At 34.4% G+C, this 22,898-nt stretch overlaps 3 protein-coding genes across 4 annotated transcripts; 2 read left to right on the top strand and 1 right to left on the bottom strand.

Annotated features, from left to right (window-relative positions):
* Positions 1–1,696: 1,696 nt before the first annotated feature.
* Positions 1,697–6,331, bottom strand: LOC121260302 (carotenoid 9,10(9',10')-cleavage dioxygenase 1-like). The gene is made up of 13 exons (XM_041162129.1): positions 6,239–6,331; positions 5,782–5,919; positions 5,531–5,633; positions 4,377–4,636; positions 4,039–4,218; positions 3,751–3,829; positions 3,554–3,635; positions 3,185–3,247; positions 2,919–3,057; positions 2,419–2,743; positions 2,207–2,259; positions 1,952–2,101; positions 1,697–1,819 (listed from the first exon to the last, which is right to left on the bottom strand). The coding sequence occupies exons 1-13, from the start codon at positions 6,329–6,331 to the stop codon at positions 1,697–1,699; spliced, it is 1,788 nt and encodes a 595-aa protein (XP_041018063.1).
* A 3,361-nt stretch (positions 6,332–9,692) lies between these two features.
* LOC121261156 (probable glycosyltransferase At3g07620) lies at positions 9,693–14,993 on the top strand. 2 transcript variants are annotated; one of them, XM_041163361.1, is made up of 5 exons: positions 9,693–9,960; positions 11,022–12,028; positions 12,160–12,290; positions 13,120–13,468; positions 13,953–14,993. In XM_041163361.1, exons 2-5 carry the CDS (start codon positions 11,126–11,128, stop codon positions 14,613–14,615), a joined length of 2,046 nt encoding a protein of 681 aa, XP_041019295.1. In that variant the 5' UTR covers positions 9,693–9,960; positions 11,022–11,125; the 3' UTR covers positions 14,616–14,993. The 2 variants fall into 2 exon arrangements, with proteins under 2 accessions (XP_041019295.1, XP_041019294.1); XM_041163360.1 differs by having other exon boundaries at positions 9,693–9,961; positions 11,126–12,028.
* A 2,178-nt stretch (positions 14,994–17,171) lies between these two features.
* LOC121261155 lies at positions 17,172–21,103 on the top strand. The gene is made up of 4 exons (XM_041163359.1): positions 17,172–17,595; positions 18,021–18,134; positions 18,235–18,305; positions 20,651–21,103. Exons 1-4 carry the CDS (start codon positions 17,425–17,427, stop codon positions 20,895–20,897), a joined length of 603 nt encoding a protein of 200 aa, XP_041019293.1. The 5' UTR covers positions 17,172–17,424; the 3' UTR covers positions 20,898–21,103.
* Positions 21,104–22,898: the final 1,795 nt, after the last annotated feature.

Below are 22,898 nucleotides of genomic sequence, written 5' to 3'. Positions count from 1 at the left end.
TATATCTGATTATGGATGTAAGCTCCTCTTGATGAATGAATGAATGATGACATTTTTCTAAAAAAAAATAAAAAATAATAATTTTACCTATGAATCTCATATTTAATTATTTTTTTTTTATGAAACTTGTACAGTATAAAATTGTAAATATTATTTTTCTATAAAAATAACTATCTATGCATGAAGTTTCTAATATTTCCCATCTCCAAATTATGTTATAAATTTCTCTATAAAAAATAAAGTTCGATACAAGTTAGGGCGTGCAGTCTTCGGAAATTAATATATTACTGAATTTTTATAACGAATCAAATTGAGAAAAGATATTTATAATTATGAATTATGTAATCAATACATAATCGTTTTAAAAGAAGTGAATAAAATACGAGATTCAATTGAAAAAATTAATCTTTAATAATGAATTCTATTATTTTTCAAAATGACTATGTATTTTACGATTGTATGTAAAATTTTTTTTTTTTTAAAGAATGTATATCTAATGTCGCACAAATAATTTTTCATTATGAAATTACACGCATTGGACCGAAGTGGGCTTTAATGTACTTGCGTTAGTTTATGATATCGGGCTGGGGAGACTCGGGTCAGTTTTTGTCTAAAATTTTTCGTAGAAGAAAGGAGTTTTGGGCTGATTTCATAGTGGGTTCGGCTGATCCTGAAATCCTCAGCACAGCACAGGTCACAAGTGACGATGCCCGAAAATTTTGGAAGCGCCCGTTTATTTTATGAAAAATGATTTAAGAAATACTATACTACAATTTGTTTATAATTAAATATAAAAAATTATTATTTTATTTATTTTGAACGGCTGCAAGTGCAAATTTTTTTAATTAAAATAAAAAATATTAATATTTTAATGTGTAGTAGTAGCTGAGTTGTGACTTGTAACATAGTTGGTACTTGGTACTATATCATTGTCTTTTTTTTATTTGTTTAATGTCTCGCACACTTTTTTTGAATAAAAATGAGATATATTATTAAAACAATAATTTTTTTAATACAAATCTCAAATTTATTATTTTTTATGAAAAAAAAGTGCTCAAACTTATACAACTAATTGCCAGTATTATTTCTCAATTTTATATAAGTCTGTTGAAAGATTTCCGTGAATTTACTAATACGCATCCTGGACCACGTGTAAGATTATAAATGTAAAAATATATTTTAATAGACAATGTTAGTTTGCCCCTTGTATTTGTAATTTTTTTGATTTGATAGCTAGTGTATTTTAAATTTTTTTCAAATGTTTAAAGAAGTTACCAAAATTGTGTATTTAAAAAAAAAAATAAAAATATTTATAAAAAACAATGTTAAAAAAATGAAATAGTGGTCAGCCCAAGTACGGTAATTAGAAATAATGGGCGGCCATGTAGCATTGTCCTATTTTAATATAGCTAATATATTGATGGTTAAAAGGTCCGTGTCACCCATTCCCTTAACTTAAATTTAAAAAATAATTTATATTAATATATATTTTTTAATATAATTTTTATCCATTATTTGGGTTTTGTTTTCAATTAATAATGGTCCTGTAGATCAAAATAATTGTATGCATGGAACAATAGCACTGAACGAATATGTACTAACTAAATTTAATCAAGATTATAAAACCAGCTGATCCTCGAATATCGGACAAGATTTCTGACCATATAATATATATACAAATCATATATGTTTAATGTCATCGAGTTTGCAATGAGCTGATTGGCATGAAAGCTCCATGAAATCCATATGGAACTCTGCAAGGTAAAGTAATCTTGGCAACAGGTTCCCCGGAAAACTTCTTTGTATCAATTATATAAACCTTCAAGGCATTCAGAGCATCCATTATTGATGATCTAATTAAAAAACATACCAAAACAAATTCAAGCTGGGGATATGATCATGTAAGATTGATTGCAATAATTAAGCTCATGATGCCAATAAATCGACTTACTTTAGATATGTTAGTATCTTCATTGTGTACAAAAGTGATGATCCAACCATCATCTTCTTCAGAAGAACCTGCTCCTTTGGGGACAAAAGCAGCACCAGAGCAAAAGGTATTCTCCTCAAACATATGATATTGCACCTTTATCAGCTCCTCCTGATCATTATATATATATATAATTAGTTATATATCTTTGCATGAAAGAGATCGAAGAAAAATTCTGTGCAGAAACCTCCATGGACGAGTACTACTGATCTTTACCTGATCTGGCTCCTCAAAGTGTAGTTTGGCTAGACCTCCAAATTTCATCATGCCTGAAAGAATCATGTACGTACGTATATACTACTTGAAAATTCTCATATTTCAATATTTAATTTCATGATAATTAAGTGAAATGCATGCTGCAGGTTATATATAATTAAGTGTTTTAGAGAGATTGTTGATTCGATTTAAAAATAAAAAATAAAAACTACCTGAGGTAGAGCTCGCAATGGAATCAACAACTTGAGTATATCCGTATTTATTTTTAACTCCTGTAAAGTTTCCATTGATGATAGGAAACTCCATAGAGAATTCTGTTGCTGTGAGATTTCTCTCCCTAACTTCTCCAGTTTGCATGTCTAATCTCCATTCGTAACAACGAGTAAATAGGGATCCATCTTCTGTTGAGTTACTAGGATTTTTTTCCTCTTTACAATTTATAGGTTTAAATCTTCTGAAAAACCACTCAAATTTATTCAGACCCATATCCGGCCCCGGTATGATTGAATCAAGGGCTCTACACCCCCACACCACAACCTGTCGACATCCTCGTACAAAAAAAAAAAAAAATTAAAATATTAATGAAGTGATCATCATGACTACTTGGGATTGATCAGCTTATAAATTAATTGAAAAGATATACCAATTAATTTTTTAAGCAAGATTTTATTAATTAAGCAGATAATTATTTTTTCTATATTAATCAATCTACCTCATCACCGTCCTCGAAGCTGTTGAGAATGTGAAATGTGGTATTGGGTTCAACGTCAAACCACTTGATTGAATCAGAATCGCCATACCGAGGCATTATCCCAATCCTTGCATATTCTTCCTTATTGTACTTTATTAATCTACACATAATAAATATTATTTTTGGTGACTTCAAAAAATAATTGAATGTAATTCATGTACGTGATGCTTCCAGTTATATATACAAATCGGAGTTATGAAAGGATATATATGCATGCATGCACTTACGGGCCTCCACGAATAAGTCTTTTTATGTCTATTGTCAGCGGAAAATCCATAATCACAAGATACCTGCATGCAAAGCAAAAACATATATAATATATTAGTATGATTTAATTATTAGGTTCCAACTTGAGAGCTTGAAGTGAAAAATATATAGATAAATATATTAATTTAACTCTATTATATTTATTATTAGCTGTATAAATATTTTCAGATAGTATTAAATATTTAATAAATATTAATTATTGTAGACACGCTTAGTGTATTTAATTATCTTTTTTTCCAATTGAGATTCTAAGATGCCATTGCAGTTACTCGGCAATATTTTTGAGCTAAAACGAAGTGATTAGATCAGTACTCATGTCTGATCAGTACCTCTGGGTGACCCCTATGTCATGAATAAGGCTAGACCTGTTCAGTCCGAGATCCACTTTGTGAATCAATTTCTTTCCATCAGCTGCAGCAAAAGATCAACAGGACATGAGACTCACTAATTAGAATCTCGCTTCACTCCAACTAAATATATATTATCTTTTGCCGTTGTTTTGAATCTGAGTATCGATCATATATACCAGAAATCAACCCCACTTCGAGGAAAGGTTTAACAGCATCCACCCCTATAATAACCAGCTCTCCGCTACCTGGAGCTCTCTGTACGTAACATGTAGAAATTAGATGAGATAATAAAGCAAAATCAGCTGAGTCCTTTAATTAACATATGGTGAGGGTAAAAAAAATAGTTCTTTATTCGGTGATCAAGTAAGTTTGAATGAAAGAACAAGTAGTACTACTCCACTGGGAATATTTAACCCATAATATCTAAAGACAAAGAGATCAGAGCTTGCTTGCTGGCCGGGTACCTTTGGGTGGCTGGTAAATGGCCGTTTCCATGCTCCATTCACATCCCAATTGCCTAAAGTTTTCAGAGTACAAATGTCAATCTCTTGAGGCACATCGTTCTCTGCAACTGAGTAGTATTTCCCCGAATGCTCGAAAATGTTGGTGTTGCTTATATACTTGTTTACCATCCCAAATCTCAACTGCAAAATTCAGATCAAAGGTCTCAACCCATTTTATAAGCTAATGATCAAGGTCTTTTCCCTCACTCACAAACATCAACGTACGCAACCACATGATCTTAGAATTAAAAGAGGCTACTAATTATTTTAAAGCAACATAATGAAATTGATATCCCCACCAAATTAAGCAGATAAGCAGACAAAATGGCGGGTGAATCGCCTTCAATGGCGGGTAGAAAAGAAGGCTTGTTTCTTTGCTTTTCTAGCTTGAACGTTTCGGTTTGAACATGTCTGTTATTGTACACAACATTCCACCTCCCATCGCCATCTTTATTAAAATACAAAGCATGAAGCATTCCTTCTCCTTCCACCCAAGTGTGACTTGACCTTCCAAACACGGACTTAGTCAATTTCAGTCCTCCAAAAAGGGGGTTCGGTCCTGCAATTGAAGCAAAACGCAATTAAGCACCATTAATCAATGACAGTTTCCTGTTATTACATCGAATGCTGGCCCTATCGAATCCAAAATTACTATATACATTCTATCTCTAAGTCCTTGTAGGCCCTTATTGTTAGAAAAATAACTGTTAATTGTACTTCTAGCTAGTGTCATTATATATCCATTTATATATATATATATATATATATATATAATTCAAAGTAGCTAGTGTCTACTAGATGTGCTAAAAATATCACATGCATCATCCATCTTTTAAAAAGTAGGTAATAATTTTCCGTGCCATCATTAACATATCCAAGATTCCAAAGCACGATTATTTGTACTCTAACGTATGCGGCCAGTCGTGTTCAACGATTCGTTTACTCCCCTGCCTCAGCTTCATTTGTTTTATTTACGGCCGGTTAATTTGACCTTTCATCCAAAAACAACCGCATTAACTCGGACAGAAAAACATATAAAATTACACGAATGAAGACCCACGATCGATAGAAAACATGACATTCGTCAATGCTAGGGCATTGTGTCATTTTGCATGCCGTTTCATCCGAGTCAAGGCCTGCAAATTCGAACGAATGAAGTAAACTCATGACGACAAGAAACATCAAAATACGGGATGATCGTATAAACAAGATAAAGCTTTAGATACGAGATGTATAAGCAATGTTAATCCTTTGACATTTCCATACAATCCTTGAAATACTCCAATAAAAAACAGCATGCTGGAATTAAAATTCTTATTAATTAATGTGTTAGATATAACCAAGAAGATCGAAGAGTACTAAACTCCATCTAAATTAAGATGTCAATGATAAATAAAAATATTATGTCAAATAGTGAGAATATTTATAACAACAAAGGTCAAGTACTACAGACCATTTCTGATGTAGACACCTTCACGGAAACTATCGGGAATTCCCCCTTCAATCTCAGTAATCAGAACGGCTTCTTTCAACTCGTTGACGGGAGAAAAGTTATCCTGCCAAGAAATTTGACACAATTAAACTATGCAAATTGAAGTACTGAGATCAAAGATTCAAAATTTTACGCGTACGTTTTGTACGTGCATGGAATTAATGCTAACTAAAATGGCCGGAATTAAGCGGCCGGGTACGTATTATATATACCTGAGAAGGGAGCAATGGCTGGTCAGAAAACTCAAACACCGAATCCACAAAGGCGTCCAGTATTTTCGCAGAAGAATTCTTCATTGTTCTGGAAACATCTATGTGCATGTGTACTTGTTGCACTTCTCTTAGGATTGGCTGCTTATGAAAACATGATAAGTAATTCTCCAGTCAGCTAATTATCGTATTATGATTTGGTTGCTTAATTTTTAGAACTTTTCCAGTCCCAAACAAACTATATAGTTCCCGGAAATTAATCGGCCGATCGAGAACTAAGTTTGAAAGAAAAATCATAATTTGTATGCTGAAAATTGGCCAAAATCTTATGATGATCTACTGGTTGCCAGAAAGTGGTGCAAAAGTCGGCGACATATTCAAAGTTCCAAGTATTGCCTTGGATGATCAAAACTATATATACATCATGATGTTGAGCTAGCTTCACTAGAGAGAGAGTTACCTTGAAAACAGAAGAAAATAAGGTCTTGAAGTGATCCAAGTTGTGTGAGAGGGTGGGCCTCCTCTCAATACTGCAATTCACTTGAAATGCCATATATGTGGCAGCCATCTCTCTCTCTCTCTCTCTCTCTCTCTCTCTCTCTCTCTCTCCCTCTCCCTCTCTCTCTCTCAGCTCTGTGCTGCCCTTAGGAAGTATATAATTTGCAGCTATTGGTTAGCGGAACGCCCAAATTTATAGCAGACATGTATAAATCGCCTGATCAACTCAGTTACAAACAAGTTAATTAATATATATGTTGCTGTGAAACGACAGGTTAAGCCCTAGAGGTGACAAAGTAAGTGAATAAAATAGAGGGTGAGAATCGAGATGGCTTTGTCCACAGCCTTATCAATGAACAATTAATTATCTGCCATATATTAGATAGTAACTATAAATTAAGTATATATATATATATATATAATATACTTTTATATAAGTTAAAATAATGTAATAAGTGTTTTTTTTTTCAATGCAAATATGGATCAGTTCAATAAGAGAGTAGGAATTTTTTGTCTTGTCTTGTTTTGTTTTGTTTTTCATTTTTTAAGAAAGTATATATATATATATATATATATATATATAGGAGAATCCCTGAGGATGGATCAATTAGATGGTAGGGTCAATTTAAGCAGCGCGCGCGCCTTGGTCTTATATATGGTACGTAGTTTCTGCTGTAGTACGCCTGTCTATATGGATGACGAGATCGATCGGCGTGCATGCCGTGAATATTGCTCAAAACATTATAAAAATTGGACATTAAGACCCCACGCGCATGCATTACATAACTTGATCGATTGTACGTACGTGTTAATTAATAAGGATTAATATAATCCGATGACGTACCTGGCCAGAGCCAAATATTTAAATGTAAAGATGTTTGTGCCATTGATGATCAGTTGGGTAAGGCGCGCGCTGGAAGAAGACGAAATAGTTTGCTGCCCTATAAAGCTGGTATCTTTGCTTGTTAAATGCTTCCACTTATATCCACACTAAATGGTTGGTTGTTGGTTAATGAAAATTAATACACTTCTTTCGCTGTCTTGATCTTTGGTCTAGTACTACTTGTTTGGAATCTTTCTTTTAATCCAACCCTTTTCTTGGCTGCTTTGAGAGTTGGAAGGCCATGCGAATATCCCCTTAAATTTCATTTTTTTCACCTAATTTCTTTCTATTTTCAGGTTCGGCAACAGAAAATGGCCATCTATCATCCATATCATGCCCATTGTATTATCTGTTCTGTACACCTAAACTGAGAAGACCAATGTAGCAGATTACACCATCATCACGTGCAGACATGCAGTACTGAGGTATGGGCCGAAGTGGACTTTCATGGACTGCGTTTATTTTGTTGATCTCGAAGTGGGCTGGCCTTGGAGATTTGGGTCGGTTCTTCTCTTGATTTTTTATATAGCGTAGATGAGTTTTGGGCTGAATTTCAGAATGGGTTTTACAGATCCTGAAAGGCCCAGTCCATCCAGCACAGCACAGCACAGGTCACACCGACTACGCCACGTGTAATAATATAATGTTAAAATATATTATTACAGCTAATATATGTTATAAGAGCTTTCCCTTTCTCTTTTTTAGGAATCATATTCATTATTAATTAGAAAACACATTCACCAAAAACAACTTTTTCTTATTTTTTTCATTGTCTTATAGATAAGTTTCTCGGCATACAAGCACGAAACATATCAATGAAATTGTATACTAAAACAAAAACAAAAATAAAAACAAAAAAGAAAAAAAATTGTACACTAAAAAAAAACTAAATTTAGGAATAATAATGTTATTATGTCCTCTTATTTTGTCTATTCATTTTGACTGCTTATATATTTATATATATATTTTTTTACTTACTGATTAAGGAAGTGACTATTAGTATATTAATTTTTTTATTATTTTTTAAAAAATTTAATGATGTTAAAAAAATATGAAAAAAAAATTTACCTAAGCAACACACCCAAAATAGCATCACTCATTTAGGAATGGAAGTGACGACCAACGCGGGGTTGTATGCCTAACGACCAGGCGGAGAGCCTCCCCATCGAGGGGTAGGCCACGACTAGCCCCAAACCATCGTGGGCCGACTGGCCATCCACGACGACTCTAGGAAGGGGACCCCCTTCGCCTAAGTGGTAGCATGGATTTCCATCCTGTAATCTTTTTTCTTAAATAATTATTTTATGTTTATAGGTTTTTATTATTTGTTTTTAACTTTTTTAGATCTCTACTTTCTTTTTTAATATTATTACTTTTTAGAGGATACTACATGTTGGGTTCCAATATGCTATCAAGTAGTATTATATGGTAGTCTTGTAAGTAGATGAATTCACAATAAATAGACGGAAATATATATCTAATTATAAAAATAATTATTTTATTTTCAAATTAGCGGAGAAAATATACCATCCACGTAATTGATATAGTATGATTTGATTTGTTTTATCTAAATTTAATTGATATAATATAATTTGATTTGTAAAATTTTAATCTATAAATTTCTATTATAAATTAGATCCCCTCATATCAACAATATAAAATGTGTATTTTACATACGCTTATTAATAGAGTTATTCTCAAAACATTTAACTGGGAAATGAATAAATTATAAAAGAAAATGATATACGCAAAATTGTTTTCGCAATACTATTTTAAATGAAGAATCTTTTATAAAATCATTTATAAAAATAATCTCGTTTTATAAAACTATCTTGATCTAAAATATTATAAAATAAAAAATTTTATTTATCATTCTCAAATACTATATTTTTTTATTTATTTTTCTTATCAAATATGTGATGTATAAATGATGAGTAAAATAATTCAATTAGTTTAAGAAGAATAAATAAATAAATAAAAATAAATATAGTATATGGTATGTGAGAATATGAGTAGTAAAACTCTTATAAAATAAATGGTAGGTGTGTCATGACTCATTAATGAATTAAAAAAAAAATCAAACTAAAGAGTGAATTACAAATACACCAAAATTGAGGGTATTATTTTATGAGTAATGCTAGAGAGAAGTCACTGCAGTAGTACATATTTTGCACTCACTACATAGCTGCTTCTAGTTCTCTACTTCTTTTTTATAGACTTGAAAGATGTGTGATCTATATGATGCAATATCATGTGTATAAAATGGTTATTCCTAACCGTGACTGTTATCTATATTTATTCTTATTTTATAATTAATGCTATAAAGTATTAGAAAATGATAAAGTCATGAGGATGTACTTTTTACCGATTTGAATTTTTTTTAACTTAAAAGTTAAAGAAATATTTTTTAATAAATTTGTGATTTTTTAAAAAAATATATATTTAAAGAAACTTAAAAAATACTTAAAAAAAAATACAAAGTGCAAAATGCGGAGAAAGCCTCGGTGGACGTAGCAGCGTGCTAAAGTATTCAGTGAGGTTCAAGATCTGCCAGCCCGCAATCTAGACGGAACCGTTGAAAGAAACAGAGCCAATCGCATGACCGCGCGTGGGATCAGCGCCTCCTTCTTAAGTAATTGACTCTGGCATTCTACGTAGAATCCTCGTAAAACCAGATCCCAATACTCTGTCCAAAGCGTCAGGTTTCGCGCTTCATAGAAATGAAGAATCATAAGCTACTATATCACTCTAACGATAAAAGACAGAACTACAGATCAAGGGCAGCGAAGCTCAAGAGCCAGGTTATCTATATTCGATCTCTATTTCGAATGTTAAACGACAGGAAATAAAAAATTTCAAAAAAAAAAAAAACTGTTTGGTAGCTGAGAAAGCGTAGGAAAAGAAACAAAGCTAACTTCTGATATTGCTAAAAAAACTTCGAGCCAAATCCAATTGATGAAATCCAAGTGGACTCTCTTTCTTTCCTCTTTGTTTCTCTTTTCCATTCCTTTTTTGTTCTTGTTCTGCAGATCATTTTGGTATTTTTTTTATGGGCAGCTGAACATCAACATTGTATTGACAAATGAATGTTTGATTTGCTTCTCCTTTATTGGAAACATTGTTGCTTTGTTGAAAAAAACTCTGTACAGGCCCTGCTTTTTTATTGTAGGCTAATGAGCACTTTTGTTTCCTGTGAAGGTGGATGTAATTAAATCTGAACATTTATTTCCTTATTGCATGGCGAAGTATACAAGTTTAACGTTGATTGCTTGGGGAAATTTTAGTTTGGTAGATATCGGAGGAACCTGAATATTTTATAATTATGTTTTCTGTGTGCAATTAGGAGCTATATATATAGAGTTTGTTGTTTGATCTAAAGTTGTGTATAGGTAGTAACCTGAATATTAGTATTCATTTTAATTAAATCACATCATTTGACAACCAGCATTCAAAAATATTGAAAAAAATATTTTTTAATAAAAGTTGTGTCTACAAGCTGTAACTCTATCATTTTTCATAGATAAAGGAAAAATGTGTAAACTACATCAAATTCTATTGTTTGGTTTATGTAATACAAAATCCTTGATTAAAGTAGATAATGGTAGAATCAATCTAGGTTGAGATTGGTCAGAAATAGTCTTGCCAAACTTAATAATCATGATTTGTTCTGGTTGTAAGCTCTTCATTGATGTGTGGTAAACCCCGTGCTGTTTGCATGGAAGTGAAAATCTCATCATAATTTTTTTTCCTAATTTTTAATCCATGGTGTTTTAAATCTTCTGAAATTATGCTTGATTTTCTCTTGCTCATGTCATTCATTTGAGGACAGACTTGAAGAACTATTAAGTTGTTTGACAATTAGGAAAAGGGCTTTCTTTCTATCTAAACTTGAAGATTTGGGATAATTTTCAGGGTTGATTATGTCCATTGAGAATTAGCCAACAACAAACATTTTGGTTTCTCAAGATGGATTGGCAAGTTTTATGTCAGGTAGAGACCAGGAGACTCCTATGGCTTATGGGCATGATGTTTGCAGTGATTACAGCATTCCAGTATTTCGAACTTCCGTATGGTAATGCTCTATGGTCTTTATTTTCTGCTGATCAGCATTCGGCAGTGGGAAATAGTAGCTTTCAGATTAGAAATTCACCCCCTGAACCTGAGATGATTGGTAACATGACGCTTTTAAATGTTTCAAACTCCACGAATACATCTGTTGTTAATGAGACAGCTAATAATACCGGCATGTCCAAAGTAATGGATGGAAATGATCTTAAGAATGGTCTTGTCTCAGATAGAAATGGAGATCCAAACAAGTCTTTGGGATTAGATGAGAATGACGATGTTAATAAGGAAGTGCTAAACAGAAATTCTACAATTTTGAATACAAAAGACTCGGGTAATAGATCTGCACCGGAGGAGGCCGTTAAAGAACCTCAGCAAGGCTTCCATCAGAAGAAAAATAATACAGATGATAATCTTTCGGTAGGTAAGGTTGGAAATGGAACTGTTACTCCCATATCAGAACTTATTGGAAACTCAGGTGCTCGTCCTGCTAGTCCTTTGCCTGCAACATCACCTATGAATGCATCACCCAAGGCAGCTTCCCCCATCATCATGGATATAGATATTAGAACACCCGCTGTTGATTCAAATACATCCTTAGAGGAGAAAATTGGAAAAACCACTCCTGTGAGTGATACAAAACCTGGGCAATTGCAAAGTGGCCTCACCCCGTCAGCCAATTATTCTTCTGGGAATGGAGTCCCCAAGGTGACTAAGGGGCGTGGGAAGCCACCCTCTGTGGTAGTTTCAATATCTGAGATGAACGAGTTGTTGCTTCGGAGTCATTCTTTAAACCAGTCAATGGTATGTGTTTGAACTTTCGCTTGAAACTATGGTGGGGCATTTCCTTCTGTCATTGTATTTAAGGGGATTGAATTCTTCGTGAATAAATAGCTTCAGCTTTTTCCTAAATTATTTTTCCATTTTGTTTGTAGGTACCAGAATGGTCTTCTGCTGTTGACCAAGAGATACTTTACGTAAAATCACTGATCGAGAATGCGCCCATCGTAAAAAATGATCTAAAGCTTCATGCTCCTCTCTACAGGAATGTTTCCATATTTAAAAGGCAAGCTAATCATATCCTTTTGTATTTTAGCTCGTTCCTTATGACGATTGTCTCCTAAAAACCTCAGTGTTTTAAGTGTTTTTTACATGTGGAAATTCTGTCACTAAAAGAGAGATTTTCTACATGGGCAGGCAACTTTCAAATAAGGGTTGCCTTTTCCCCCCTTCTCTTCTGATCCTTTCTCTTCCATACCTTCTTGAAGTGACCAAACTGAAAAAAAATGGCAGTTGTTTTTCTTTTTCTTTGTTTTTGGTTGTATGGACTGGATGTAAGAATGCTGTGCAAAATGGTTTTCTGTCTATATTCAGATATATGTGTAAGATATGTTGATGGTAATCAGTATGTTTGAAAATTCATCTGAATTGTGTTGGCTTTAACAAACAGGGGGATAAGAAAGATTCACCCAAATTGAATGAGGATCCCGTGGTTCTCTAGTTAAACTGGATGCGATTACTTTCTAGAATGATTTGTATCTTCAGTTGGGGAGATTCTCTCAATGTTTTCCTCCTCCTTGTTTAGAAAAATTCGAATGTCAGATATACCTCAACCCCACCTGTCATTACCACCCAAGTTAAGACCTTGGAGCTATGTCTTCCTTGTTCCACATTTGGAAGAACATCCTTGTTTAAATATCCTATCTGAGCGAAACATTGGACTAATGTATTATCTTGGGATAGACTGACTGTCGTTTTTCCATCATTCGTTCTTCCTATATTTCTTTCTAAGATGAGCACAAGCTGTATAGCTCAAGTCTTACACAAAAACAAGGTATTATTCAGTGATGCTTTAGTGACTTGCATCTTCATTACGTTGTTCATCCAAATTGCAGAAGTTATGAGTTAATGGAAGATATTCTCAAAGTTTATATTTACAGCGAGGGGGAAAAACCCATCTTCCACCAGCCACTACTCACGGGAATATATGCATCTGAGGGATGGTTCATGAAGCTGCTGGAAGCTAACAAAAAATTTGTGACAAAAGACCCTGCAAAGGCCCATCTGTTTTACTTACCCTTCAGCTCTCGAATGTTGGAGCTAACATTATATGTACCTAATTCACACAGCCGTAAGAACCTTATACAATACTTGAAGAACTACTTGGACATGATTGCAGCGAAGCATCCTTTCTGGAACAGAACTGGAGGAGCAGATCATTTTCTTGTTGCTTGTCATGACTGGGTATGCTTCTCATGCTTCTACCTTTTAAAAAAAAAATAAAACTATTTTCTGCCAATCACTTGGGGGCATTTAAGGCTTAACAAAAATTCTAGCAATATCCCACTTTGTCTAACACATCATTTGGATGAATCGTTGTTTCATAGTATTTCACATAGCCTAAATGATTCAGAAAACTATTAGGTATTTTATTTGTTGTGTGTTAGGCATCATACTCTTGAGTTTGGAGCAGTGTTAGTTTCCCTTTGATAATAACCATTTTATGAACTCGCTATCACACTTCTTTTTAAGTCTAGTGACTGATTATTATGATTTTTCTGCCTGGAGTACAAGTATGACCATGTTTTAGAATATGGGATGCAAGTTTGAGTGCTTTTATAATGAATTCAATAACCATTTTGCCATCGAAAACCTGAATTTCAAATCATTATCAAATCCTAATCACATTAGATGGATGTATTGTTCTAATGAAAGATCACTTCCTCAGGCCTTAGAAGAAACAAGGAAGCATATGAATAAGTGTATAAGAGCCCTCTGCAATGCTGATATGAAAGGTTTTGTTCTCGGGAAGGATGTATCTCTTCCGGAGACATTAGTACGCTCACCTCAGAACCTACTACGGGAACTTGGAGGAAAACCTCCCTCCAAGAGGTCAATCCTAGCTTTCTTTGCAGGAAGCATGCATGGTTATCTGCGGCCAATTCTGTTACAAAATTGGGGAGAGAAAGATCCCGACATGAAAATCTTTGGTCGAATGCCTTACGTCAAGGGCAATAAGAACTATATTCAGCACATGAAGAGCAGCAAGTATTGTATATGTGCAAAAGGCTACGAAGTCAACAGTCCACGAGTGGTGGAGGCCATATTTTATGAGTGTGTCCCAGTGATCATATCTGACAATTTTGTTCCTCCCTTTTTTGAAGTTTTGAACTGGGAATCCTTTGCTGTATTTGTGTTGGAGAAGGATATTCCAAACTTGAAGAGTATACTCCTTTCAATACCAAAGGAGAGGTATCTTGAGCTACATATAGGGGTCAAAAAGGTACAAATGCATTTTCTTTGGCATGCCAAGCCTGTGAAGTATGACATCTTTTATATGATTCTGCACTCCATTTGGTACAATAGACTTAATCAAATAAGCCACAGATAGATAAGAAATGTTAGCTAGCTCCTCCAAAATCATCGTCAAAGTTGCTTCAGAACCACTTGTTCTGGTGCCACCAAGTTCCATACTCCAGTCCCAGCACCCTCGGACCAAACTGGAATAGGAACATTTACACGAAGCCCCAGAAAAAATTCTATTTCTATTTTTCAAAATTCAATGTTTCAAAGTTTTTACGTTCAGTTTGAGAGAAGAGGTTAGAGTATGCCCATTACTTCCTTAACAAAAAAACACAAAAGAAAAGTTCAACTCTATGTACCTGTAGCCTTTTCTATTCATTCAATAAGCTTCCCTTTTTCATTACATTATGATGTTATTTTACACTCTTAAATTATGCAATTTCCCAATTCAAGTAAAACAATGGACGCGATTCCAATGAATTTTTTACACTTCCAATCTTGAAATGCAAAGAAATGAGTATGGATATGTACCAATATAATTGAATAGCTCTTGGGACCCTTATTTGAACCGCTAGAAAAACAGCACATCACATGTTTCTCCTAACAAAAATTCTATATATAATCATTTTTCCGTAATTTTTGTGCACTTCATTACTGTGATTGTTTGTGTTATTTTTTTTAATATAAAATAACTATTTTGACTAATTACCTTAATAAAATACTTAAAAAATATATAAAAATGACTGTACGCATCAGAACTCTTTTTCTTGTGATTGTTTAATTTCTCTTAAGCTTTGAATCAATTTTTGTTGTCTAAAGTCCGGTCAAAAAAATCCTCTGTGTTGGCGGCGAAGAAGAAAAATAGCTTTTACACTTGGTCAAGGTCAGAAAACCGTGGATAATACAGTAAGGAAAATATTCCGTTAAGCCAGCCGTTAACGTAACGGTAAAAGTCTTAGCAGCAGGACACTTGTCGTAACTATTGGTCACGAGAAAGGTAGTAAAAACTGATTATATTACGATGGAATAAGGATTGAGATTCTACAATTCTCTTATTCAATTTTTTTCTTCTTTTTTACAATTCAAGAGGAATAAGCATATCATGTGAATGTATTGTATTTAACGCTGTTTACGAACAATATTTAATACAGTATCTAATGTAATGATGAGGCCCATGTCACGCATCTATTTTTCTTCAAATTGTAAAAATTACTTAGATGAAAAATTGTAAAAAATAAAAATACTACAATTAATGATAAGATCAGTGTCTGAGCTAACGTGGTCTCCTATCTATTATGACTATCTCATTCATTAATCCTTTTTTAAATAAGTAAAATATTTTAATCGGTCATTATGTATTGAATAAATCTACTTGTAAGCTTTTTATTGACACACCACATATATGATTTGATATTTATTTCTTTTTAAATTGTAAAACATAATTTATTGAAAAATTGTAGAAAATAAGGATCCTACAATTAATGATAAGGATCGGGTGCCCTCTTGCTAACATGGTCACCCTATCTATTATGACCATATCATTCATTACCCTTTCTTAAATAAGTAAAATATTCTAATCGGTCATTATGTATTGAATAAATCTAGTTGTAAGTTTTTTATTATCATTATGTATTGAGTAAATCTATTTGTTTATTAACACGCCATATGTATGATGTGAAATTTATTTCTTTTCAAATCATAAAAAACATTTAAATGAAAATTTGTAGAAAATAAAGATCTTACAATTAATGATAAGAATCGGGTGCCCTCTTGCTAACGTGGTCACCCTATCTATTATGACTATCTCATTCATTACCATTTCTTAAATAAATAAAATATTCTAATCAGTCATTATGTATTGAATAAATCTATTTGTAAGTTTTTTATTGTTATTATGTATTGAATAAATCTATTTGTTTATTGACACGCCACATGCATAATGTGGCATCCATTTATTTTCAAATTGTAAAAAACATTTAAATGAAAAATGATAGAAAATGAGGATCCTACAATTAATGATAAGAATCGGATGCCCTCATGCTAACGTGATTGCTCTATCTATTCTGGCTATCTCATCCATTACCCTCTCTTAAATAAGTAAAATATTCTAGTACCATAAATCTATTTGTAATTTTTTTTATTGAAACACCACAAATATGACGTGAAAGCCTAACATATCCGTTTATATAAATATATATATATATATATATATATATATTAATATTTTTACACTTTTATAAGTATACTAATTAATAAATCTTACAATAAATTATATGTTATACCTCAAATTTGTAAATAGAATGGGGGGTGGCACAGCCGTATCCTAACCTGGCTCCGTTAGACACTTGGATTTTTACTGTTTAGCTTATATTTAGATGTTGAATTAAGTCGAGTTAAATTAAATTGAGATGATAAAATATTGTTAGAATATTATTTTTTAATATTATTATTATTTTAAAATTTGAAAAAGTTAAATTATTTATTATATTTTATATTAAAATTTAAAAAAATTAGAATAATAAGTTGAGATGTATTTAAGTTTCAAACGAAGCGAATTCTCATAACAGAGCTCAGCTGCCGGAAGGTACAACGTAGTTAAAATCTTTGCTTCATTCATCCGTTGCCGTTGGTTTTAAAAAGGCAGTTAAACAACGTCAACTTGCAAATCCAACAACTTTTTCATATTTTACCCGATTTCTGTCTCTTTCTTTATTTATTTTTTCACAGAATAAATAAATACTCATTGATTTTTACGGAGAGTCGTAGCATTATTACAGGGGTGAGGAGGGACAATATAGAGCTGATGAATAATCGACTGGAGGGCAAAGCAATAATAATAAGAAGAAGATAAAGGAATTATCAGATCAATAGCACAGATTTATATATTTTTCATATCAATGGCTACGGAGACAAAAAGCTGTGTGGTGAAGGTGAGGCCGAGCCTGCAAGATGGTCCTTCCAAAGGAAAGTTGAATTCTTCTGCCGCCAACAGGAAGAAGGTTGAGGGCTCAATCAAACAGCCTATTGATTCAAAGCAGAAATCTGTGACTACTGTAGTAAAAACTGAGGTGCCCATCTGAAATCTCATTGCTTTTTGTGTTTCGGAGTTGTTTATTTGTGTTCTTTCTAGCTGAGATGGTTCTTATTGATTAGTTCCTCAATTAGGCGATTTAGGTAGCGCTTAGGAATTTCTTTGTTATGTGGGTTCTGAATTCGCAGTCGATGGGATGATTTGGATTTTGGAGTTAGTTTCTGGGTCGTTTGCAATGATTTTGATGGATTGGATTTATATAGATGTGGTTTTTGTAAATCCATCTGTAGAAGTCGCAATGAATTGGGTATTTCTGGGGGCAATATGGATATGGTCTTCAGTTGATTCTGGTCCTTGTTATCTGAAGACTTCTCCGTATCAATTGTATTCATCTCACACTGAGTGCGATAAACTTAGACAAGTCTTTGCGTTAAATTTAAATAAGTTTTGCTAAACGTGAAGGTTAAGTCGAAAACAACCTCAGCATCAGCAAAAACAACAACAAAGACTACTACCAAAGTAAGAGAGAAGAAAGTGTACACTTTGCCCGGTCAGAAATGTGATCCTCCTGAAGAGGTTCTGTGCCCGTGCCATTACTCTCTGTTTCTTTCTTTAGAAATGCCTATAGTGATTTAACGCCACTTATACCTTATATTTTGCTGCTTTCTACTGACAGAGAGAACCCCTGAGGATTTTCTATGAGTCATTGTCAAAACAGATCCCCACAAGCGAAATGGCAGAATTTTGGTGAGCCTTTCTGTCTTTACCGCTGGCATAACTGTATTTAATCCGATTGAGTATACGTGATGCTCACTTATGAACCTGTGAAGTATGAAACTTGTTTTACTCTATTTGTTGCTCAGCACAAAAGTAGACCATTTTTTATTCCTGGTACCTATCTTGGGATTTCGTAATTCGTTTTCTTAAAATGTTGGACTAACTTCTCCTTCAACCCTGAGTGGATTCTAGGGGAAGGGCAGAGCCTAACCTTGCAGTAGGCAGGTGTTCATTGTAACCAATCTCCTGTAGACAAAAGGAAAGATCATTAGTTAGAAACTTAGAATGAGATTCTTTGGGCCATTGGACATGCTAGTGTTGACAAAACAAAGCCTGGACAGCTTCTTGGATGCAGTGAGGAGCTAAAACTAGATTCTGGGGTCTGGTGATTGTTGGTCTGGCTATATTGCAAACAGATTTTTGCTGCACGTTTTGATTGTGTAACTAAACTAACTTCTTGTTTGAAGGGAATGCACATGCATTCTCTAATAACTAAGATGACAAATATATGCATAAACTACTCTGATATGCATCACATAAGTGAATACTTTATGGCAATGATAACTTCGCACTTAAATGAAGGGAGGAAGCCAGAGAAAAGGTTTGTGATACCTTCTTTTCTGCTGACCTTGCATATAGTAGCTCGACCAGCTTGTCATTGGCTCTGGGCTCTTCTGTGTTAGGTTGCTGATAGAGACATGAGCATGGTACATAGCCTGTACAAGGTCAAAATGATCAAAAGTAAGGTTTTATTAGTTAGATCTTTAATTCTTGGATATTACTTTCACTTGGATTCTTTCAGGATTGGATCATTAGGCTTGCATAGTTATCTCTTTCACAATTGTAATGCCCTTTCTGGCTAATGAGGCAAGGTGGTTCACTTATCCTAACATTTGTTTGGGGACACCTCTTTGGCTTGAAGGACCCCCACCAACAATTGTACCTCCATTTATTTGGGGGAAATTGCCACTGACAAGATGATAATTTGCTTAACTTGTTTTTTCTCTCTCTCTGGAGTAAGTGGGCAATGTTCTGGGTTAGAAAAACTGGGAGATGGTGTATCCATGTATTGGCAGTAAGCCTACAACTTGGGCACTCCTACCATCATGACCTTTCCAGTTGACGAATTGTAGTCTTGGATTCCAAGCCAACGTATGATTTCCTTCCTCGCATCAGTCTTTGAGCAATCCAACCCAAATTAAGCTTCATCTGATGTACGCTACTACTTATAGTTATTTGCATGAATCTGTTGCAAATATTAGCACTATCAACTGTTAACATAAATTGTCTTTCAGTTCCACTAGTTAAAAATATTTTCATTGCCAACTTATTGAGTCCCTCCCCCCCCTTTTCCGGCCTCACCGTGATGATTTTGATAGTTGTTGCAGGCCCCTTGCATTGTACTTCATGCATTAGATTTTGTCAAGGGGGCACCTATTTGATCAACAGACACAACGACACCCGTAGTTATTTGGCACCAGTTTAAACAACTTGTCTATCTGAGATAGTTTGAGCTAACCAAAGCTTGGATTTGGCTTGGGCTTCAGACAATGTGTTTAACTTGGTGCCTTTCTTGCAGTTGGCCTTCACTATGACTGACTCCAAAGCACCTGATTTGCAGCTCGCCATTATATTAACTCATATCCTTTGGGTGCTTTCTCTCAGCATTATGATTCCATGGATCCACAGTGTGAAAAGATAGTTTAGACGCACCAAATAATCCAAGTTTTCTACTAAAAGTCGCCGAGATGGAAGTCTAGCATCCATTGATTTAGACTTTCCAACCCTATGGGTTAAGCTATAACGAAAATAGACTCCTGAAACTACCAGTTAAAATCATTTAAATACCTAAATGGCAGAGGTGCCTTCTCCATTGTGACCCTATGGATATCACACCATGTCTTTCCAATTGCATGCGAAAGCTAACAGCCAACTACAAGCTGACTTCCAAGAGCACTCATTTGTTCCTTTAAGATTAATATTTGGATAAAATTTGCTTGGAAGGGAAAATAAATCATGGGAAGGAAATTCTAGTGCTTTTGGAATAGTTACTTGACTCAGATATCCATAATGCATTGTTGATAGCCGTAGCTACCATGTGTTGCATGAAATAATTTGAGTGGGATATGACATCCTTTCACAAAAAGCGGCATAGCAGAAAGGAGCAACTTTATGATTTTTGCTTCTTGGACTCTTCAAGCAGTAAACTCTCTCTCGTGTGCTGTATGAATGCTATTCATTGAAAATCATTCTATGCTGAAGATGTAGTATTTATTGTTACTTTTCTCCCGACTGAGTAAAACAATTTATTGCAGGATGATGGAGCATGGATTGCTCTCCTCTGAAAGAGCTAAAAGGGCATATGAGAAGAAGCAGAGAAGGCAAAAGGAACTTCGGATGGGAACTCCTATTAAATCTTTAAAACCACTTAGTAAACCTGAGAGTTCACAGAAGCAACAGCAGGCATCAAAGAATGGCAATTTGAAAGCTAAGAAAAGAATAATTAATGAGAGTGATGATGATGACGAATTCATTCTGAGCCCCAAGAGAAGGAAAGGGTAAGGACTAGGAAAAGCCCTTTCACTGTCTGTAACGGTGTAATACTAGAAATTACATCATTTATATTCCTTTGCATTAACCGCAAAGAGGCAGGCGTCTTTTAGACAGTCTAACAATTGATAGAGACATTCTTTTATTTTCTAACTTGTTGGAATAATGAACCAAGAAAAAAAAAGTACTGAATCCACTTTCATTTGGAGATTTTCTAATTGATGATTTTCAAATTTATCTCCTCGTACTGGAGCTCTGAAGAGCTGAAATCGGCTATTTCTGGGATTATTGCTCCTTGCTTGATTGGCGAGCTTTTCCAGGTAAACCAAATGACAACCAATCGAACTAGATTTCCTCTGTTTTTCAGTACACGTACAGGTTCCTCCATGTTTTGTTTTTTTGTTTTTTGGATATTATGTGCATGCTCACCATGTGTACGTAGCAGGGGAAGACAAAAGTGGACTACGAAATTTCTACCCAACAATTAATCAACAGTATTTCTGTTTTAATTCACTTTTTGGGAGGGGCAAACCTTATAGGGGATATGATATTATGAATGTATTCAGTCCACGAAGTGAAGATGATGCAATAATGCTGTACCATATTATTAAACACTCAGGTTGTTTCATAATTCTTAAACCTTTGTCCATCAGCTATGCCATCAATCATAAGATGGTTTCGATGTTCTAATATGGCCGTCCTTTGAAAAACAAAAGGAGCTAATCAATGGTCTGGAATGATCAAAGTTGGACTACTTTTTTACCAAAAGATAAGAAATTGAATGGGCCAGAGCTACCTTCGTGTATGTCAGACAAAATGATAGTTTTTCCATGACCTTCCTTCGATTTTACCTAGCCATGTAGTGCAGCTGCATTCAAACTTAGAAAAGGAGCCCAATGCATCACATGCCAGTGTTATGGAATGCCATTACAAAAGCACGAGTTTCTGAACTTGCAGTAGTAAAGGACGGTCATGCTTTAGGTCAAAGCTAGAATTGAGATCGATAATATCTATCTTTTTACTCTCTGTATATCCGCATGTGACCGACCATGTATATAAAAAAAACCTATATTATGAATATGTATCCATGCGCCTAAACTGCACAAGAATGGAACCTGAAAGCAACAGCTGCATCAAAATCGATGACCAACAAAATTTAAAAAAAAAAAAAAAATGCTTAGGTCAGGCCCCACTTCCCATATGTGAATTAATGTCAGCAATTCAGACGTTGATCCATGCATGGCTGTATCGAGAGTGTGCGTGTCTGTGTCCCAATATACAAATGAAGTGGGCTTGCTTGCACATGAAATATTACAGGAGAATACAACACTGTGGCATATTCATTAAATCCTTCATATACGGAGTTAAATTTTGTAGAAATTGCGGTATCCTTGGTGAAAGGGACAATGCATGTGACTCAAACAAGCTAGCGGTGAAGCCGCATCATGTGTAGTGACCCTCCCCTACCCTCCTCTCCCCTCGACCCTCCCTCTTCAGTCTACTGATCATTATATATAAGAAAATCCAAGCAAGTGTACTGAGCAATGAAGATGGCTATATCAGATGATTGTCAGTCATTAATGCGATGAGAAAACACTGCTGTCCTACACGTACGTAGTAGTAGTTCTGTTGAATAAAAGCTAGGCTCCAACATTAATTAGGTTTAGATCATATCACTATATTCATAAGTACTTGGGGAGATCAATTCAGAAACCTAACAACTATTTGAGAAACGATATATGGAAAGCAAATATTTTTTTCCATCTTTTTTTAAGGAGGATTCGAATCCGATACATATTACATATGGTACTGAGCAGCCCAATCTTTACACTATATATATACACACACACACATACCATGCATGATAGACTGACTGGAGATCAGTGGCTCATAAGGGAATTAAAGTACTAAGAACACTTGGGGTTTACTCCCATCTAGAAATAACAAGGAAATGCATGTACTTCCGTCCTTGAGAATGCCGTGACTCCCTGTCCTTCGATCGGTTAATTCCAG

Source organism: Juglans microcarpa x Juglans regia, chromosome 4D (assembly GCF_004785595.1).
Source record: "Juglans microcarpa x Juglans regia isolate MS1-56 chromosome 4D, Jm3101_v1.0, whole genome shotgun sequence".
NCBI lineage: Eukaryota > Viridiplantae > Streptophyta > Magnoliopsida > Fagales > Juglandaceae > Juglans > Juglans microcarpa x Juglans regia.
Note: the sequence above shows the minus strand (reverse complement) of the source record. Positions and strands in the feature narration are given on the sequence as shown.

Coding starts and splice junctions, on each gene's coding strand:
- LOC121260302 (XM_041162129.1), bottom strand. CDS start 6,331: ATGGCATTTCAAGTGAATTGCAGTATTGAGAGGAGGCCCACCCTCTCA. Junction 3,058..3,184: donor AGACTTATTCGTGGAGGCCC/GTAAGTGCATGC, acceptor TATTATGTGTAG/ATTAATAAAGTACAATAAGG. Junction 2,744..2,918: donor GCTTCGAGGACGGTGATGAG/GTAGATTGATTA, acceptor GGATGTCGACAG/GTTGTGGTGTGGGGGTGTAG.
- LOC121261156 (XM_041163361.1), top strand. CDS start 11,126: ATGGATTGGCAAGTTTTATGTCAGGTAGAGACCAGGAGACTCCTATGG. Junction 12,029..12,159: donor ATTCTTTAAACCAGTCAATG/GTATGTGTTTGA, acceptor TTTTGTTTGTAG/GTACCAGAATGGTCTTCTGC. Junction 12,291..13,119: donor AATGTTTCCATATTTAAAAG/GCAAGCTAATCA, acceptor TCCAAATTGCAG/AAGTTATGAGTTAATGGAAG.
- LOC121261155 (XM_041163359.1), top strand. CDS start 17,425: ATGGCTACGGAGACAAAAAGCTGTGTGGTGAAGGTGAGGCCGAGCCTG. Junction 17,596..18,020: donor CTACTGTAGTAAAAACTGAG/GTGCCCATCTGA, acceptor CTAAACGTGAAG/GTTAAGTCGAAAACAACCTC. Junction 18,135..18,234: donor AATGTGATCCTCCTGAAGAG/GTTCTGTGCCCG, acceptor TTCTACTGACAG/AGAGAACCCCTGAGGATTTT.